Source organism: Gopherus flavomarginatus, chromosome 1 (genome assembly GCF_025201925.1).
Source record: "Gopherus flavomarginatus isolate rGopFla2 chromosome 1, rGopFla2.mat.asm, whole genome shotgun sequence".
Taxonomy (NCBI): domain Eukaryota; kingdom Metazoa; phylum Chordata; order Testudines; family Testudinidae; genus Gopherus; species Gopherus flavomarginatus.
In genome coordinates this window covers 97,864,585-97,885,311 of record NC_066617.1, presented here as the reverse complement: position 1 = coordinate 97,885,311, position 20,727 = coordinate 97,864,585, and the positions used below count along the sequence as shown (strand labels likewise).

The window sequence follows — 20,727 nt, the reverse complement described above, 5'->3', positions numbered from 1 at the left end:
AGAGCTTTTCCTTTAATTTCAGAGTCTACTTATCAGATGGAGGGTGCTGCTGCTGGCAGCTCTATCTCACATTTTCTCCCCTTCTGATCAGTTGAGCTCATTATCCTATGTCTCAAGATCCAGCAGCAGTGAGTTTGAAAAAAGGCATAAATGCTTAAGTCTCCTTTTACACTAGGCAACTGAACCGCATCTGTCAGCGATTGCTCCCTTTGAACCTGTGCTAAAAACAATGTAACTGCTAATGTAAATGGTACAAAACCGCTGTTACCGAAAGCATGGTTGGGACTTATACCAAACTTGTGCTTGGATGCCAAGTTCCTGTGACCTTTTCTGTCTATACTGTCACTTAATCTGTTTTCAACAGCAGTTCAGAAAAACCTATTGCTGGCAGCTGTTCAATTCCTTAATGTAGAGAGGACTTCATGTGAATGAGGCTTTCTTCTGCAGTTATAACTACAAGACCTGTCAGTTCTCATGTTTCAAGGCAAGGTGGATAAAAATCAATTTTTTAAAAATGTTTTTAAAATTTAAATAGTAATTTTTTGATTTTTGTTTACATTATTTTTAATATAAAAGATTTAATATGCTGAATCCATGAGCTTCTATCAAAAACTTTTGAGTTAAAGACTGCTTCTCTGTATAAGGAAAGAATCGGGAGGGAGATATAACTTTTGAGGTTTTAATAATTATGGCAAAGTAGGTTATGTATGGTACGTGTACTGTATTAAGGGCTTGATCCTATGGGTGATCTGGGGGCTGTGCTACTGGCTCCAGGAGACACCATCATGTATCTCATCAGGCTCATCCACTGAACCCATCTGGGTGATTTCAAGCTCCTACTTTATAGCTTCTCCCGACCTGAACTCTGGCTCATTTCTCAGACTATGAATATTTATACTCCAACCACCAGCTCATGGAGAAACACTGATCTGCCCAATAACTACCAACCCTTGCTTCTGAATGGTTTTGGGCACTTCAGATAAATGGCCTTGCTCTCTCTTCGTACATGTGCACACGGACAGATACAAACAGAAATCCATTAACTTCTCAACTGCCTCCCTCTCCCTCTCTCTCTCTCTCTCTCTCTCTCTCTAAATGAAATACTGCAGTACAACAGGCACATATGTTATGTTACCGGAAGTCTTGGGTTGTTGTTAGTTTTTTTGTTTTTTCTGGGGTAGGAGTGGGGTAGGGGAGATATGTAACGAGAGAAAGAGCATAGTATGCAGCCAGAAAGGTGCAACACTTGTCAAATCAGGACACTGGGAAGAAGGGGCAACATTCTTTAGAATGTAGCTTCTAGTGTTGATTTCAACACCTAGGAACTGGAGGGGAAAAAGCTGCCATGGCTGCAAGTTGTGAAAAAGAACCTGTTTGGGAATATATTCAAGAAATTCCTGTACCTCTGGGTAAAAAAGTAACTCATGGCAACTGTGAATGGTGAAACAGAGATGCAGGGCCTGGGTTGCCAGAATGACACAACATTATGAAAATTGTTTCTCAGAAGACAGTGATTTGAAGATGATGTGCCTGAACAATCTGGATCAGCTGGTTAGTAAACTTATTTTTGCACCATTTTTATGGGCTGCCTTCCATGTCTCACTATGCTAACAACGATAACTTAGATTATTGTCATAAATTTGTGGTTTTGGTGGATTACTTATGAATTTCAAAATGTTTGTTCAAAATGTAATTGATCTGTTAGTTTGTTGTGGGAGAGTTTTTGTCAATTACATTTTTACTATTACTACTGGACTTTGGAATGATTTTTATTGCTCCGTATAATCAAATATCATAGGTGAAGATTTCCTCTTTAAAAGTAAAGTTTTATTAGGCATTTATGAATTTTAACATTTAAAATGTTTTTTTCCCCAAGTTGTTTGTTATGTTGCTACAGATAAAGATTTAAATAGATTAGGATTAGCCTTATAATTTACTAATTGTTTGCCCTATAAAACTGAGTTTAGAAATAAATACCATTTAAACAGTGGTACAGTCAGCTGCAACAGGAGAAAATCTTTCATTTACAATCTTTTTAAAGCAGTACCCTGAGTAATAACCAGTGACTGAGGGGGACTTTTTTTTACTTTTTGTTGCAGGGTCCCTGCTTAGACATAAGGAGTTGTGAATGTCCATCATCTGCAATGTCCACAACGTCAGAGTCATCTGCTAATACCACCAGCAGTACTGCAACTAAACATAGTTCAGACAGTAAATTAACTGCATCAAAACAAGCTTTCTTCATCATAATCCAATTAAGAAAGGCATGAATTGCAATCAGGACCAGCAAATTCCAGGAAAACTCCATAAATTTCAGAACAAATATTTCATTGACGTGGTTCAATCATTATAAATATGGAGCACTCCATCTGTAGAGCAGACATTGCTGAAACGTTGTTGTGAGAAGGAAATTGAACAGTGTGCAAAGCACATTGGTGGGGAAATTCATTAATCTGAGTCCTGATGTGTGGAACAGCATTCACAGTGCTCCAATAATATGTGCTTGTGTGATAACAGAGATGAAGTTGTCTCTTAGAGAAACAATTGATACAACAGGAAATGCCCATGCAGCAGAATACTTAAAAGAACTGGCAGTAGAAGCTATAACAAACTTTGAACAAAAATTCAACTGTCAGGTATGTAGCTTTGTCACAGGCAGTGAGGCAAATGTAGCAAAGATGAGAAGAAATCTAGAAGATAGTGATTGGAATCTGAAACTTATAACATATGGGGGTATACAGTGCTCTTTTGATGCATCTTTTAGCTAAAGAGTTGAATACAACTGCAGGAATAAAGGAAAAAGTAGTTAAAGTTGCAAAATGCTTCCATAACAACCACTTTCCTCCAGCTTCACTGAAGAGAATAGAAGCATTTAAACTAATTCTCCCTCAAGAGGTATGATGGAAGTCAGTGGTTGACTGTTTTGAGCTGTTTATTTAGAACTAGCCTATTCTGAAGATAATTTGTGAATAAAATTGAGACAAAATAAATGGAACTCTCACAGCCAGAGTATTCAACATCGGACTAAAAGGAAATGTAGAAGATATGATAAATATACTGAAACCTATTTTCATAGCCTTGGACAAACTATAGAAAGATTGCTGGTGAATTGCTAATGCTGTTAAAATTAGAAAGAACTTTGAGATGCTGAAAAAAGAAATACCCAGCACCAAAATTAAATTTTAGGCAGTAAATAATTGGATGAATCAAGCATTTACTCTACCTCATTTTCTTGCCAGTATTCTCACCAAAAGTACCAGGTAGATGCCAAGCTGCTGAAGAAGATGCTGCTGCTATGACATGAGCATTGAATAATCACCCATCAATCTTGCCAACCATAAGAAATTTCAGGGCTGGAAGTGAACCATTCAAGCAGTACACGTTTGATGATGTTTTAAAGAAAGTCACACAACTGAACTGGTGGGAGGCACTAGCTAAGCACCTGGAACCAGAGTTTGCTGAAGTGCTAAACCAGCTTTTGACACCAGTAGCCTCTTTTGCAGGCACAGAGAGAATATGTTCTTCATTTGGACTGATTCTTTCAAAGTTGAAATTGATTGGGAGTTGAAAAAGCAGAAAAAAATGGTCTTTCTCCTCCTGTCTAGGAATAAAATTGAGGAGGAAGGGCATAAAATTTACTAGTCTTAAAAAAAGTTTGAAGGACTTAGCAGATTCTCATTTTCAAGAGACTTAGGTCGACTTATCTTTGTAGTGTAGACATAGCCTATGTTAGGTTGACATACAGCCACCGCATTAATTACTGTGATGGCTGATGTCCACACTACCCTTCTTGGATCGGTGGTGCGCATCTTCACAGGCGCACTTCCACCAACGTAAGAGGGGCAGTGTGGGGATCTGAGAGCCTGGTCTCTCATCTCCACTGGCAGCTCTGTGCAGGGAGCCTGGCTACACCACAGGCTCCAGACAGGCTGCCGCCTCCCCGTTCCTCACCAGGAATGGAAGGGAAGCTGCTGGAAACTTCTCACCTCCCCATTCCCTGCTGGGAGTAAGGGGAAAGCCGCCTGGGACTCCACAGTGAAATTGACAAGAAAGATCAGCTGTTAGCTGTCAAAGGAATGCAAACACTGCATCACCTTAACTGCACAGACTTAACTACATCTACATAAGCCTCTAGTTGAGGTGGTTTTATTATGTCAGCATAGCAGGGGAGTTACATTGGTGGGAGGAGCATTTTGGTGTGTACACATCCACTGTTTTGTCAACAAAAGCTGACTTTTCTCAACAAAACTGTGTAGTGTAGGCGAGAATTAATTTAAGCTCCAGTCACTTATACTTCAGTATATTTGAAACTTTCCCAGGCTGACTTGAAATACTTGTCTTAATTCACTGGCTACAGTTAATCCCTCTATTCCTTTAATACCTCATTTGGTTGTAATAAGAGATAAGAGAAGTTTATGTATTCAAAATGTTTAAAGTTTTATTTATTTAAATTTTGTATGCTGTTTGTTTAATTAAGCCAGTTACCATCCTAATGCAGCTTGACACAAATCATGAGCAAAAAGTTAAACATCTAGTAAATAGAAAATAGTAAATGATATATTGCTTAACATACTAAAAATGTATAATAAGAATCTGAAAATGTTTGTTTTGCTTAAATAAATATATATAGTTATAGTGTACACTCCTAGGTAGCAAAAAGACATACTGAACATAGTATAAAGGCTCTATTTAGTTGTAAATCAACATGTTTTAATAGTTATACCAACCAGTGAGAATACACCTTTCTTTAGAAAATAACAGAAGTACAAACGAAAAAGTTGATTAAAGTTGATAATTTAAATTAAGGCTTTCTACTTGGTGACTTAAATTGCTGATTTAAATCAGTGCACCCTGTTTTAGGGTGTAAAGAGATCACTAGCAGGAATCAGGAAATATTTCTCCCATGATATAAGTTTGCACAACATTCTGTATCATGGAAGGCTTATCCCTTTTCTGTGGTTCATCTGTCATTGGCTACGGTCAAGAGACTGGATTGTTCTATAATGGCAGTATCTCTCTGTTGCTCTTGAGAATATGGTTCATTGAAAAGGAATCAAGACCTGGACAAGAATGTTTCTGGAGATGTGAGTTAATCTGCTGCTGCCAGGGATGGCAGTTATTAACTCTCAGGACTTTACACTATGGACCTTGATTTAAATCTTATTTTTCCACTAGTGAAAGTGGTGTGGGACAGCTGAGACTGGGAAGGTTATGACACTTTGTACCCAGATCTAATGTCTTTGTTGCATAGGAAATCACTCCTTAAGAAGAGTGAAGAAAGCATCTATCCAAATGTGACCCTAAGAGCCCCTTTATGCTAGCTGACAAAGGACACACTCAACACACTGTGGTCAGAATATTTAGCCACAGTGTCTTTTAAGGTATCATGTAAAAACTGGTGACACCCTGGTCATGAATATAATTGTGCAACGTACGTACGGTTTGTGCATAGAGAGTTATGTATGTATGCTGGAAATAAGTTATTGAAATATGTTTTGGAAGCAGTAAATAAACAAACCTGCCTTAGACAAAAGAATGTGGTTCTGCCTGGCTTGATTACAGGCAGATGACAAAGCAGGTATATTTACATATAAGGTAAACAAAGCAATCAAGCTAACAAGTGATGGAGGACACAGTGTGGTGAGCACATCAAGGGACACATGAATCTGAATCCCCTGGAAGGTTTCTTGGCTCTTCAGGCAACAACCATAGACTTTGGGAAATATAAGGAGAGCAAAAAGACATTTATCCATCAATAGGGAACAAAGGGGATAATAGTGTCTGATTCTGTTAACTTTGCTTCCTCCTGCCGAAAGGGCTGGAAATGCTGGTAGCTTGATGTAAGTGAGAAAGCTGTTTAGACAAAGATTATAGCTTGCTAAAATTGAGTCTTGGGAACTGAAAAGCATGTTTTGTTTTGTTTGTAACCATTTCCTTGTTTTCTCGGCTTAGCATCACTTAAATCTCTTCTATTTTTTAATAAACTTAGTTTATAGTAAAACTAAGAATATCTCAGTGCTGTCATATTAAGGTAAAGAGTGTGTGTTTAGTGAGTGCTAGTGTGTAAGCTATCTCTTTGAAGGAGGCAAACTAAATCATTTCTGTGAGTGACTAGTGAGAATGGACTGGACACTGCAGAGACAGATCTCTGGGGAGCTGGGGTTTACTGAATGTTACTGCGAAGAGATTAAGACTGGCAGAATCTCCTGGAGTCTGCTGGTAAGGGGGCAGACTGGTGTGGCCGGGAGCTGACACAGTTTAAACTGCCATTGTGTTATTTCCCTGCCTCAGTAAGGGAGAGGTTTAGGATGCCCTGAGGAGAACCTCTCACACAAAGTCTTAATCAGGGTATATAGGTGGAAATAAACAAGCCAGTGAGGCCAGTCAGCAGAATTTATTTAACTAAAATCCTAGTGCCGCCTCTTTCTGCCTTGCGTATTGTCAGAGGAGCACAAAAAGCTGTGTATTCTTTACTGCTGCCGAGGAAATGGGTGATTGAAGATATGTCTCAGATGCTGCAATAGGAAATCTGATCTTTTCAGACTGAGCTCTGTTTTTGTTCTTGATTCTGACAGATCTAAAACTTTGATTATTTTTTTTTTCCCCAAGCTGTTGTGAAAGAGCTGTTGCCTGGAAAAAATGTGACTGAAGTATATACTTAGCTTATTTCATGGGAATCTTAATGTTAGCGCTAGTTAACAAGAGATGTGGATCACTTAAGTATTGTATATGTGCTCAGAGATTGAGTGTGTTTTTATATACACATTAAACAAGTATTTAATCATGGTAATCCATTCCAACCCAAATTTTGTGTGTACCCTAACCCTTCTTGATTAAAAGAAGCTAATCATCTAATTGCTCTGTTTGGAAGATCACTGAGCTCTGCAGTAGCCTGTATGTCATCGCTGTCCTTGAACATCGGAACTAGGAAAGTGCCAGTGTGACTTCATCCTCCTCTCCTATCAACCCCCGGTCTCTTGGTTTTGCTCAGCTTAAGTTGTGTTTGTGGTGTTGATATCAAGCATAGTCCTGGGAATAGTTGCTGAACCATTGCCACAGATCTAGCAGGGGGAGAGTTCAATTTTTTAATTTTTTTTTTTAAATCTTCTGGAAATTGTCACAAGAAATGGAGAATTCACTGGATAGGTGGACTTAAGTATATATCACCATCAGTACAACAGTATTTAAAAGTAGATCAAATTTCTGTGTTCAAATAACTTATTGTGAATGGAAGACAGAATCATGGAACTGAGAAGATTCTTGGGAGGGCTAGGAAGGAAACCTATTAAGTTACGTCTTGTCTTCCCTCTTCCTCAGCTAATGCAAGATTTCTCCATACAGTTTATTCTCCATACCACTACCTTGACTAGTTTTAAATGTCACAAGCAGTGGAGTTTCAGTAATTTCCAAAGAGTGATCTAATAGGCCTTGCAGTTAGGAAATGTCTCCTGATAGCCATCCTGAATTTCCTCTTGCGTCAGTTGAATTCAATTAATCCAGTTCATACCCTCTTCTGCTGCAGTGAACCATTCTTCTTCCTTGCTGTCTGCTCCCTTCAAATTCCTGTTGGCAGTGATCATATTCTTAGTTGTCACTTAGTCAAGATGTACATTTTAAGTTGTTTTTTATTAACTGTTTATTAAATTTTAAAAATATCCACACACAGAAAAACATACTATAAAAATAACTTGTCATAATATATTAACCATTTGCTACCTAATCTTAACTATTACCTGAAATATTTAATTGTATATAATCTGAACAATTAAATTATTAATAATTTGTATTACACAATTTACAAAAACAACTTTGTTTATAAAAATCCAACTAGTTAAAGTAAAATTATTAAAATAAGGTGAAGAATAGAATCAAAATTCAGAAGAAGGGGATAGAGATGGTGAGGAGGGGGCCCATGTAGTTAATAGGATCATTCAGATACAAGAAAGCATCCCATATCTGAGAATTTTTTCTTGGGTATTTCTGTTACAGTATACAATTTTTTTCGGGGTCGCCAAGCTTGTTATGTCTGTGCTCTAGTCTTCAATTATTGGATGCTTTTTGGTTTTCCATTTTTGTAGTACTACATGTTTCGTTTGTAACACAATTGTATTTAATAGGAAAAAATTAGCTCTGCAGTTCAGTTCTCCCAAACCATACAGGGATAGGAGCATTCCCAGAGTATATGGGTGAAGTTAGTATCTGATGAATTACAGTGCCAACATTTGTCTGATTTAGCAACACTTGTTTTGAATAGTGAGAGAGAGGTCCAATGCTGCCACCATTTTCTGCTGGATTAATCTTAAATGGCGGTTCAAAGAGCAGTTGAGAGCACTGGCTAAAGTTTGTTTCCATTAGCAGAGACTAATTGGTATAGGTCCTCCTTCCATTTCTTTTTTAGGGAATCCATGTTTAGTTCAAATTTACTAGCCAAGTGTATATATAGTGTTGCCATAGGTCTTGGCAATCTGGATAATATTTGGAGAAATTAAAGCAGTTCAGGTGGGTCAGGGTAGCTCAGGCATTGGGGCCAAACAGGTGGGAGATGGCATTTTTGAGTTGGCTACATTGCCACGTCTTAATCTCTAGACCGAACTTCCTTTTAATATTGTAAAATGGAGGAAAGTATCATTTTCAATAAATTGATTGATGATCAAAATCCCTTTCCTAATCCTATCTGGCCAAATTATGGAATTGCTTTTCTATACAGAGTTTCAAGTTACTTCAGCTAGAGGCCTTGGTATATAGAAGGCGGGGGGGGTCTTTAAATTTTGAAATAGCATGCCAAGTATTTCTGGCTGCCACAACAGTTGGTAATTGCTCTTTAGGGAATCTGTACTAATCCAAGTGCACCGCATTGGAAGGGGGTAAAGGAACAACCAATTCTGCCTCCAGCTGGAGCCAGTCTGGGGCTGTACAGTGCAAAGAATGAGCCACTGTGCTGCTTGGCTAAAAATTATTGCCTTATCATAAAGTGTGAAGTTGGGAAATCTAAACCAACCTGTATTGACAGGGGGTTGTAATCTTTGTAAGAATATTCTGGGCTTGTTACCAGCACCTACAAGAAAGACCTGAACATGTTGTTGATTTCAGTAAAATAAAAAGAATATGGAGGGAGCGGGGAATTCAGAAAAAAAAGTATCCTGGGAAAGGCATTCATTCCCCCCCACACACACACACACTCACCACCCACCCAAAGGGAGAGGGATAGTGCCTTCCATTTGTTTAAATCATTTGCTGACTGCATGATTAATGGGCTAGGTTAACCTTGACTATGTTTTTAATTTCCTTAGGGAACAAGATGCCAAGCTATCTGAGGTTTGTCTGATGCCATCTAAATGTCCCTATAGGAGAGCTACTTCCAGCTAGATCTAATGAGATCTTCATTGCTTCTGACTTACCCAATTAATCCTGTAGCCAGAGAATTTACCACAGTTATCTATTGTTTGTAATACACCTCTACCCCAATATAATGTGACCCGATATAACATGAATTTGGATATAACGTGGTAAAGCAGCGCTCCGGGGGGGCGGGGCTGTGCACTCTGGCGGATCAAAGCAAGTTTGATATAACGCAGTTTCACCTATAATGCAGTAAGATTTTTTTTGGCTCCCGAGGACAGCATTATATCGGGGTAGAGGTGTATTTGGAATAGATTGACCTGGGTTTTTAATAAGTAGGAGGATGTCGTCTGCATTCAAATGGATTTTTGTCATCAGAGTTCCTGATTTGATCCCTTGAATATCTTGTTATTCCCTAATTAGTACTGCAAGTGGTTCTAATGCTAGATTAAATGGGAGTGGGGAAAGAGAGCATCTCTGTCTACTTCCCTGAAAGAGATCAAAGGTGGGAAATATTACACTGTTTGTTAGGGTACGAGAGTTGGGATTGAAACATAACAGCTATATCCATGAAATAAAGGATTTTCCCAAGCCAAATTTATCCTGGGTAAGAAACAGATATTGCTAGTTCATTCTGTCAAAGGCTTTCTCTGCATTGAGTGAAATGATTGCATGGGAATTTCTAGTGTGTTGATGGAATGCCATAATATAAATCACTGATGTGTTATCTGAACCATGCCTTTTTTAATAAATCACACCTGGTTTGGGGTGAACCTTATCACTTGTTACTTTTTCAAGCCTTTTGGGCAATATTTTTATATATCAGTATTGACTAAAGAGATGAGCTTTTGCGCTTCCTTACCTGGTTTAATTAGTACAGTATTTAGTGCTTCCCTCATAGTAGAAGGTAATGTACATTTCTTTAAGGCATCTTTGTAAATGTAGAACAGCTTAGGGACCAGAATTTCTTTGAGACTGATGGAATTCTGTCAGTAGACAATCAGGGCTCAGAGTCTTGCCGAGACCCATTTCTTTCCTGGCCTTGATTTATTTCCTCTGATTGCAAGGGAGAGGCCAGCCTGGCCTGCTGCTCTTCTGAGATTTGTGGAATGTTAAGAGTTCGAACAAAATTATTCAGTTCTTCTGGGTCAGGTGGTAAATCATTATTGTAAAGAGCCTGGTGAAATTTCAAAAATTGATCATTGATCTCTTTGTGATTAGCAATAACCCGTCTTTCTCTGATTTGATTGATACTATTTGGGACTTTGACCTCTCACTTTTAATCTCTATGTAAGAATTTTCCCTGCCCTCTTCCCCCCAACTCTTGGTATGCTTGAGTCTAAAAAGAGCAAATTTGGCTTGTGCTGAAGTCATTCTATTTACTTTATGCTAGGGCTGCCAAGTGATTAAAAAAAATTGTGACTAATTGCACCGCTTAATAATAGAATATAATTTATTTAAATATTTTTTGATGTTTTCTACATTTTCAACTATATTGATTTCAATTACAACACAGAATACCAAGTGTATAGAGTTCATAGATTCATAGACTCTAGGACTGGAAGGGACCTCGAGAGGTCATCGAGTCCAGGGCCTGCCCTCATGGCAGGACCAAATACTGTCTAGACCATCCCTGATAGACATTTATCTAACCTACTCTTAAATATCTCCAGAGATGGAGATTCCACAACTTCCCTAGGCAATTTATTCCAGTGTTTAACTACCCTGACAGTTAGGAACTTTTTCCTAATGTCCAACCTAAATCTCCCTTGCTGCAGTTTAAACCCATTGCTTTTTGTTCTATCATTAGAGGCTAAGGTGAACAAGTTTTCTCCCTTCTCCTGATGACACCCTTTTAGATACCTGAAAACTGCTATGATGTCCCCTCTCGGTCTTCTCTTTTCCAAACTCAATAAACCCAATTCTTTCAGCCTTCCTTCATAGGTCATGTTCTCAAGACCTTTAATCATTCTTGTTGCTCTTCTCTGGACCCTCTCCAATTTCTCCACATCTTTCTTGAAATGCGGTGCCCAGAACTGGACACAATACTCCAGTTGAGGCCTAACCAGCGCAGAGTAAAGCGGAAGAATGGCTTCTCGTGTCTTGTTTACAACACACCTGTTAATGCATCCCAGAATCACGTTTGCTTTTTTTGCAACAGTATCACACTGTTGACTCATATTTAGCTTGTGGTCCACTATGACCCCTAGATATCTTTCTGCCATACTCCTTCCTAGACAGTCTCTTCCCATTCTGTATGTGTGAAACTGATTGTTCCTTCCTAAGTGGAGCACTTTGCATTAGTCTTTATTGTGCTTCATCCGGTTTACCTCAGACCATTTCTCCAATTTGTCCAGATCATTTTGAATTTTGACCCTGTCCTCCAAAGCAGTTGCAATCCCTCCCAGTTTTGTATCGTCTGCAAACTTAATAATTTATTTTTATTTATATTTATTTTTTACAAATATTTGCACTGTAAAAAAACAAAAGAAATAGTATTTTTCAATTCAGCTAATACAAATACTGTAGTGCAGTCTCTTTATCATGAAAATTGAACTTTCAAATGTAGAATTATGTAACCAAAAAAACCTGCATTCAAAAATAAAACAATGTCAAACTTTAGCACCTATAAGTCCACTCACTCCTATTGCTTTTTCAGCCAATCGCTCATACAAACAAGTTTGTTTACATTTGCAGGAGATAATGCTGCCTGCTTCTTGTTCTCACTTTCAGGTGACATCGTGAACAGGTGTTCGCATGGCATTATTGCAGCCAGTGTCACAAGATATTTACATGCCAGATGCACTAAAGATTCACATGTCCATTCATGCTTCATCCACCGTTCCAGAGGACATGTGTCCATGCTGATGATAACAACCCAAAGCAGTGTGGACCGACGCATGTTCATTTTCATCATCTGAGTCCGATACCACTAGCAGAAGGTTGATTTTCTTTTTTGGTGGTTTGGGTTCTGTAGTTTCTGCATCGGAGTATTAAACTTTTAAGACTTCTGAAAGTATGCTCCATACCTCATCCCTCTCAGATTTTGGAAGGCACTTCAGATTCTTAAACCTTGGGTCAAGTGCTGTAGCTGTCCTTAAAAATCTCACATTGGTACCTTCTTTGAGTTTTGTCAAATTTACGAAAGTGTTCTTAAAATGTGGTGGGTCATCATCCTAGATTAGTATAACACAAAATATATGGCAGAATGCGGATAAAACGGAGCCAGAGACTTACAATTCGCCCCCAAGGAGTTCAGTCATAAATTTAATTAATGCATTATTTGTTTAACCAGCGTCATCAGCATGGAAGCCTGTCCTCTGGAATGGTGGCTCACGCATGAAGAGGCATATGAATGTTTAGCACATCTGGAACATAAATACCTTGCAGTGCTGGTTACAAAAGTGCCATGCAAACGCCCGTTCTCACTTTCTGGTGATGTAAATAAGAAGTGGGCAGCATTGTCTCCCATAAATGTAAACAAACTTATTTGTCTAGTGACTGGCTGAACAAGAAGTAGGACTGAATGAACTTACAGACTCTGAAGTTTTGCATTGTTTTGTTTTTCAAGTGCAATTTTATGTAAAAAAAAAAAAATAAATCTACATTTGTAAGTTGCATTTTCCTGATAAAGAGGTTGCACTACTGTACTTGAATGAAGTGAATTGAAAAATACTATTTCTTTTATCATTTTTACAGTGCAAATATTTGTAATAAAAAGTAATAGAAAGTGAGCAGGGGTACACTTTGTATTCTGTGTTGTAAATGAAATCAGTATATTTGAAAATGTAGAAAAACTACCAACTGAAATTTATTAAATATTTTTGGATTTCTGTTGTTTAACAGTACAATTAAAACTGCAGTTAATTGTGATTAATTTTTTTGAGTTAATTGCATGAGTTAACCGTGATTAATTGGCTGCCCTACTTTTAAGATAACACTGGTATATGAGGTGGGAAGGGCCATCTTGGCTGCTTTTAAGAAAATTTTGTCTGTCTTATTTAAAATGAACTGCAGTCATCCCTCTCAGGCAGAGGCCTTCTTTTTAGAAAATTTTTCCTTATCTTATTAATTATTTTTTGAACCAGACATCCTCCCTACTCCTCTCTGGCCTTACCACTCAGTACTTTCAGGGCCTCTCTTTTACTTCCTAGTTATTTCTTTAACCAAACTTAAGCCAACTTTAAGTCTCTAATTTTATATTTGTTCTACAGAGGAATAGTTTGCACATTCTAATTCCATAGCTATAAATCATTCAGTTAATTCCAGGGGCTAAGCCTGGCTAGCTGTCTTCCTACCTGCTGAGTAGGAAATGATCCTGCCCCTAATAAAAACTTAGCCTATCCCTTAGGGTGGATCATTTGTTTTGAAGAATACAAATTTTTCAGTGACACAGTTTTGAAAATGTTTATCTTTCAAAAGAAAAAAGCACAGTCTCCATCTTCTACAAGTCCCATTTGTGTTGGGAGGGGAAGATTGTAGTAACCCTGGTGGCATGATCAGAGATCATGATAGACTTGATTTTGTTATTAAGCAGTGAGTATACCAGAATCATAGACATTATTAAGAAATCTGTGTGTGAATATGTGGAATGTGGGGAGGGAAAATAAGCAAAATCCGTCATTTTGGCGTTCTGCAACCAACATACATTTTTTTAACCCCAGTTCTTCCATATAATCTTCTGTAATGTTTCTAGCATGTGATTGTATATGCTGGGGGGGGCCTCCCTTATCTAAAAAATGTCCGACAGCTCATTAAAATCTCCTGCTATGATGATTGAGTCTAGTGGGATATTAATTAATTTTGGAAAAAACTTGTTTAAAAACATTTGGATCATCTTTATTTGGTCCATATAAATAATCATACAATAATTAGGATATATACAGAGAGTCAGAGATCATAGCCTTCACCACCAAAAATCTACCTCCCTCATCTTTATTTACATCTAGAATTTGTAAATTGAGTCTTTTGTGAAACACTATTGTTAGACCTTTGACTGTGGAGAAGAAATTGTTAAACATCCATTCTCTCCTAAATTTCTCTGCCCCCAAGTCATTCGGGTGGGTTTTCTATAGGAAGATAATATCTGCTTTCATTGTTTTTGGATGAATGATAATTCTTTTTCTTTTTAATGGATGATTGACCCTTTTGATGTTCCAAGAAACACAATCTATAACAGCCACAAAGAATGCTTTTAGGTCAAATATCTCTCTATCAGGGGCCCGAATAGTGTCAGTGCTTGAGCTATTGTTAATTCCAGATCTAGGAAAGTTATATCTGAGTTTCCCCTCACCGCAACGGGGACGTGAAAGGGAATGGAAAAGGGACAGGGTAAGACAGATCAGGAAAGCTAAAAGATAGAAAAACTGAGAAAAAGAAATGAAGTGATCAGCGTTTTCCAAGTTTCACTTAAAAAATACGTAATGTAGGCCCTGTTTCAGTTTGAATAAATCCAGGACATTTACAAGGGGGTGGCCTTGTCACTCACTTAACCTCCCTTCCCCCAACAAAAAAAAACCAAAACACTCAGGATATAACTGGATTCTCTCTAACTCTTTAAAGAAGAAATATTTCATCTCAAGGGAAGGCATGGTTTCTGGGGGAAGAAGGTTAGCATCTAAACCTATCAAATCTATAGTAGATATATAAGAAAGTTATACAAATTGTTTAAATAATCATATTCTGACATATCTGGATTATCTGCAAATGAGTTCATTAGCAGGACAGTTCTGCTTAAACTTTTCCTGCTAGAGCTTTGTCCACGTTGGATTATAGTGTGAATTCCATTGCCCAATAGTTTATTACATCAGCAAGGTAAATCAGCATAACATATATTTCAACTCATTTTCCAAAAATAAAAACTAAAGGAAAGAACCTGAACTAATATTACTGAAAAAATTGGCATTCATACTAACACATCAATAATTTGGTAAATCATACCTAGCAATAATAACTATTCTTGGATAGCATTTTAGAAGATCACATTTCTTTACAGTTGAGGAATTGATAAGATTCATCATTAAACTGAAATCTTCATTACATTGTTTAGATCTGGAATCTCTCACAAGTGTAGGTTTAGGGGAAATGGTTTGAATATTTCCAGATTTACTATAAACCTGAAATACAGAAAATTAGATGGGGATGAAAGAAAGTAAAATTGTTGAGGGAAGTGGGGGTTGGAAAAGGTGCCTCTAATAGAAAGTGGAAAGTGCCTCTAATAGAAAACAAAAAGGGTATGGCTACACTTGAAATTTCAAAGCGCTGCCACGGCTGCGCTTTGAAGTGTGAGTGTGGTCGAAGTGCCAGCGCTGGGAGAGAGCTCTCCCAGCGCTGCACGTGCTCCACATCCTCTACGGTGTAGTTTGCAGCGCTGGGAGCCGCGCTCCCAGCGCTGTGGCACTGATTACACTGGCACTTTACAGCGCTGTATCTTGCAGCGCTCAGGGGGGTGTTTTTTCACACCCCTGAGCACGAAAGTTGCAGCGCTGTAAAGTGCCAGTGTAGCCAAGGCCAAAATCACACGTCTCTGTTGAGCCTTGCCAATCCACGAGTGTAAAGAGTTCCCGCATCTGGATGAAGTTGTTTACTTGTAGTCAGGGTCTCAAAGGTGGGTGTACCCCAGTGCACTGGAGTCATGAGGGACAGGGGGGTAGGGTAGATGCAGGTAAAACAGGTGTGTCCCTATTGTAGCACTCCAACTTCCCAACAGCAGCAGCTGGAACCCACCTGCTTCCCGAATCCAGCTGGAGGGCCAGCAGGGGCATAATTCAGTCAAAGATGAGATCCTTGTTCCCACTATCTTGCTCTCCAGCTGTTTCCCTGTGAAACCAGGGAACTTCAAAGAAGTGACACCAGGGAAGGAGGAGATAATTAACCTGACATGCAGTGTGTTAATAGTTTTTTCCTGTTGCTTTGGGTTATAGTTGTAATACAGACTGTGTCTTCTAGCAAGGAGATTCTAGCTTCCTCTAGTCTTAATTCCACGCTTTGCAAATTAGCTTGATTTGTGCTAGTAATATATTTGATCTCACTTATACACCTCTACCTTGATATAATGCTGTCCTCAGAAGACAAAAAATCTTACCACATCGTAGGTGAAACTGCATTATATAGAACTTAAGTTAATCCGCCGGAGTGCCCCCCCAAGTGCTGCTTTACCACGTTATATCTGAATTTGTCTTATATCAGGTGGCGTTATATCGGGGTAGAGGTGTATCTTCAGATAGGTTTCTTAAAATAGTCTGTTCACTCGATTTGTTTTAGCTAGTCCATAATTTAATCTTGTCTTAGAGGGGTTGCCTCTCCCTGGTCAGCCATTTTGGCTGCAAGAGGACTGTCTGACTGCTTCTGCCTTTTAGGATGTTACAGGAAGTCTGGAGATGGACCAGCATCCATAATGGTATTAAATTTAAAGAGTTGTGGAATAAGATCTGATGAATATTAGATTTAAAGAAGGTATTCACTTACTGATGGTTGTGTATTTCAGGAGGTGGGGGATAGTGTGGCATAGCTTTGCAGCTCCTTTCCCCTAGTGGCTCCCAGATGTCCGTATATTTAGCTTTTAAATATCTTCTCCATAAACTGGGCCTTTCAGCTCCTTAATTACTATTTCTTCTCTCGGACCCTTCAGATTCGAAAGGAAAGAGTCGTGATGGTTCTTGTTACAGTGATATCTGAGTGGCTGCCTTCCTAGCGAGGCTGTGCGAAGTCTGTGTGAAAGTGGTGACACAATGACAGTCTTCCTTGTTTACTTTCAGGCCTGCACAGCTAACCACAGTGGGGAAACGCTGCTGCCTGTGGATCCAGGACCTGTGCATGGACCTGCAGAACCTAGAGCGGGCTCGAAACGACTTGCGATTTCGTGGTGTGAAAGGCACCACTGGCACCCAGGCCAGTTTCTTGCAGCTGTTTGAGGGAGATCATGACAAAGTGAGTACTGAATCCAGTGATCAAAATTCCCAGTAAGCGGGTTTAGAAGATAACTTGTGAGGGAGGAGAGGGTCTAGGGTCAAATAAGCATGGACACTGGGGGTCACTATGAAGGTTCTTTGGCAGAACTCTGGGAGAGCAGAATTATAATAGTGGGGGTGCTTCAGGACAGGGTTGAGGTGTGCTGGCAGAGCTCTTAGTGTGTTCAGAAGGGAGGGGGAGTTGAAGCCTTTACATTTTTGTCCTCTGTCAGTATCCCTTAGCCCTGCATGTTTGACACTTCAGTCACTATGTTCTGAGGTTCCTGTCTGTCTGTTTTTCTCCTGAGGTGGAGGAGCTGGACAGGCTGGTGACTGTGAAGGCAGGATTTAAGCGGTATGTAGAAAGCTTGCTTACCTTGAACTCTAAAATATGCTGAGGAGAATTAATAGCCTGACACCTCCTGGTGTCCACAACAGCACAGGTTCTTCTATCCAACTAACTAATTTCCCCTTTGTTGGGCTCACATTTAGAGAGCACTTTCACCTGGTTCTGTTCCTTTCCAACCCACATTCCACAATGTAGCTCTGTGAAGGAAACTCCACCTCCCGGCTAGGTCTCTGTTTCTACTTCTCTCCCTTACTCTTTTTTCACCCTGTCAAAGTATGGGCTACTGTTCTTCCTCCCCTGTCTTTACACACCTGCATGCCAGCCCACGGAGCACAGGAGCATGAACCAAGTGTCCCACTAGTGTGAATGAGAAACCAGGAAGTCAAGTGAAGTATTGCAGGTCAAGTCACCTGTGACACATTCTCTGTCACGCCCCTCTTCCAGAGCAGCTTTCAGTTATGTAGAACCTGTGGCTTTGTTTACACACGCACAGTTCTCCCACCACCAATGGGAGCTATATACAAGGCTTACAGGGTTAGTTCCCTCTTTTCCTGCAGTCAGCCCACAGCTAGGAGTCTGACCTTTCCCTGGCTGGCTTTTCTTCAGGCTCCCAGCTCTTGTAACTGCTGACTTGTCAGACCTGCAGGTGGAGCCAGTCCCCAGGCCAGGCATCAGATCTGTTTCACCAGCCCCAATCTATTTCCCTTGATTGGAACTGGCTGAGAAGGGGTAATTAACGTGCTTTTGCACCAGCACCCTGCTACACCACCCATTGGTGTTAGCCAGGCAGAGCTCTGCAGCATGGTGCCCCTGCAGAGCGCATACTCACTCAGTCCTATTTTAATGGTGCTTGTGTCTGGAGAGCTTTATCTTTCTTTTTATTTCCAGAGCTTATCTCGTCACAGGGCAGACCTACAGCCGCAAAGTGGATGTTGAAGTCCTATCTGTGCTAGCCAGTCTAGGGGCTTCCATACACAAGGTGAGGTCCCTGTCTCCAAACTCAGTATGGAAGGGGAAGGGAAATGTCAATCTGAGGGGGTTGGGGAGGGAGATCCTGGTGCAGAACACTTTCCGCAGGAAACATGAGTTGGAGTTGAGTGCTTAACTGTTCTCTGCTCTACCAGACTAATTCTTCACTGGATGTTTTGTCTCAGATATCAGAGCACTGGGAGAGATCCCATACCTGATTTCTTACTTGAGGGTGGTGCAAAGGGCAGTTAAAATGAATTCACTTAGAAAGACTCTATGGAGGGAGATCCCAAGCAAGATAGAAATCAAATTTGTGTTAAAGCTAATTCAGTTAGAATAAATGCCCTCCCTAATGGAACATGTTTTAAAATCTCACCATTTCCTCTCCCAGGACATTCCTCATGGAGATAAGTCCTTGTGGGATTTTTCCTCTCTTTGATTATCCCCACACCCTCCCTTGCCTGCACTTGACCTGTGGTGGTTTATCCTCTTGTTTAGACTGTATTTTCTCTGGTCAGTGAACATTTCAGTGTTTAAGCACAATGTAGACTTAAATGGTGTATCAATGTTTACTAATTTATCTTCTCTCCTTTGACTGTTCATAGAGTCCCGTCCCTTCCCTCTTCCCCATTCTTTTGGCTTGAGCTCTTTAAGTATAAATTAGAAGGTTTCAGGAAAAATTGCAACCCCTGTGGAAATTGGCCTCTATCTTCTCTTGAGGTGCTACCCTGTCAGGAAACCTGATTGCAGCTTTCTGGTTGTGTAATGTGAATACAGATGTGATTCATTTGTAATATAGATTGAACCTTAATTTTTTCATAAGAAGACTAAAGCCTTAATTTTGGAATTGCTCACTTTTTGAAGGGAATTATTCTCTCTCTCCCAAGCTGCTCCATGGACATAGATACAGAGTGTCCCCAGACACACTACCTAGTACCTGTGAGAACAGCTTCGTTCATTTGCTCTTGTTGCTTTTTCTTAGATCTGTACTGACATCCGCCTTCTGGCCAACCTCAAGGAGATAGAGGAGCCTTTTGAGACAGACCAAATTGGTGAGGGTGACAGACATTGGTTTGTGATTCGTGTTCCAGTTATCTTATCTTTTCCTTCGCTGTGGTGATCTCCTCACCAGCACCTTCTTCCCAGCAACAATAGTGATGTCATATTTTGGCATAAATTGCTTTTAATTAAAAAGTTTATTTTTTTTAATCTGTCTGTGCCTGCAGCTTTAGGTCTAACAATTTTTTAACAGACAAAATCCAATTTTGTGCTCAAATAAGTCAAAGTGCAGAAATAATAATGCCATTGCTCCCCACCCCAGCACAGATGAGGGCTTGATTCCGAGAGCAGCTGAGCACTCTCCACTCCCATTAAAGTTAGTTGGCTGAGTATTCCTATCATTTGTATATTAACAAACTTGGAAAAGTAAAACCAGGCTGGAGCCTTGTACTGAAAATGGTTCCTGATGTAGCTGTGATGTATATAGAGAAGGAGAGAGAATTCCAGAGCTGTGAAGCCGGAACTGAAAAGGCCCAGCCACCTAAGTTGGTGTTGTAGGGTGAGTCAGCATTTTTGACCTCACCCACGTCAGTTTCCTCAGCCATACTAGAGTGACAGACTTTTAAAATATTGATTAGGTCACTTTTTAAATATTGAACCCTCAGACTTTCAGTCACTGTCACTGCAGGTTGCTGACTTTCATGGGTAGGCCATTGAGCAGAAGTGCGAAATACAGCACACTGAAGTAGCTCAGAATCATTTCTTTCTTTTATATTGACAAAGTAATCTTGCACAGTTAAGAGTTAAGGCCCCCACATTCTCCCCTGCAAGTACAGATACAGTTCTGGTTCGGTGGGCGGGGCACGGGGAGGTGGTTTCAAAAAGACCTGCATAGTATGATGCAGTGTTGGTCCCAGAATATTAGAGACACAAGGTGAGTGAGTCAATATCTTCTATAGGACCAACGTCTGTTGGTGAGAGAAACAAGTTTTGGGAGCTTGAAGAGCTCAATATAAGCTCGAAAGCTTCTCTTTCACCACAGAAGTTGGTCCAATAAAAGATATTACCTCTCCCACCTTGTGTCTCTGCATAGTATGAATCAGACTTAAAAGTGAACGATGG

The 20,727-nt window shown here is 39.7% G+C and overlaps 1 protein-coding gene and 1 long non-coding RNA gene across 3 annotated transcripts in view; both read left to right on the top strand.

The window, feature by feature from the left end:
- Nucleotides 1–20,727, top strand: part of ADSL (adenylosuccinate lyase) — a 43,465-nt gene that overhangs the window by 17,984 nt on the left and 4,754 nt on the right. For both annotated transcript variants that reach the window (XM_050917358.1, XM_050917349.1), the window contains exons 5-8: nucleotides 17,097–17,268; nucleotides 17,597–17,643; nucleotides 18,526–18,616; nucleotides 19,589–19,658. In XM_050917358.1, the coding sequence (XP_050773315.1) occupies nucleotides 17,097–17,268; nucleotides 17,597–17,643; nucleotides 18,526–18,616; nucleotides 19,589–19,658 (380 nt within the window). The remainder of the gene's footprint in view (nucleotides 1–17,096; nucleotides 17,269–17,596; nucleotides 17,644–18,525; nucleotides 18,617–19,588; nucleotides 19,659–20,727) is intronic.
- Nucleotides 8–6,800, top strand: LOC127031079 (uncharacterized). The gene is made up of 2 exons (XR_007768493.1): nucleotides 8–1,551; nucleotides 2,100–6,800. It is a non-coding gene; the product is annotated as an uncharacterized LOC127031079 (long non-coding RNA).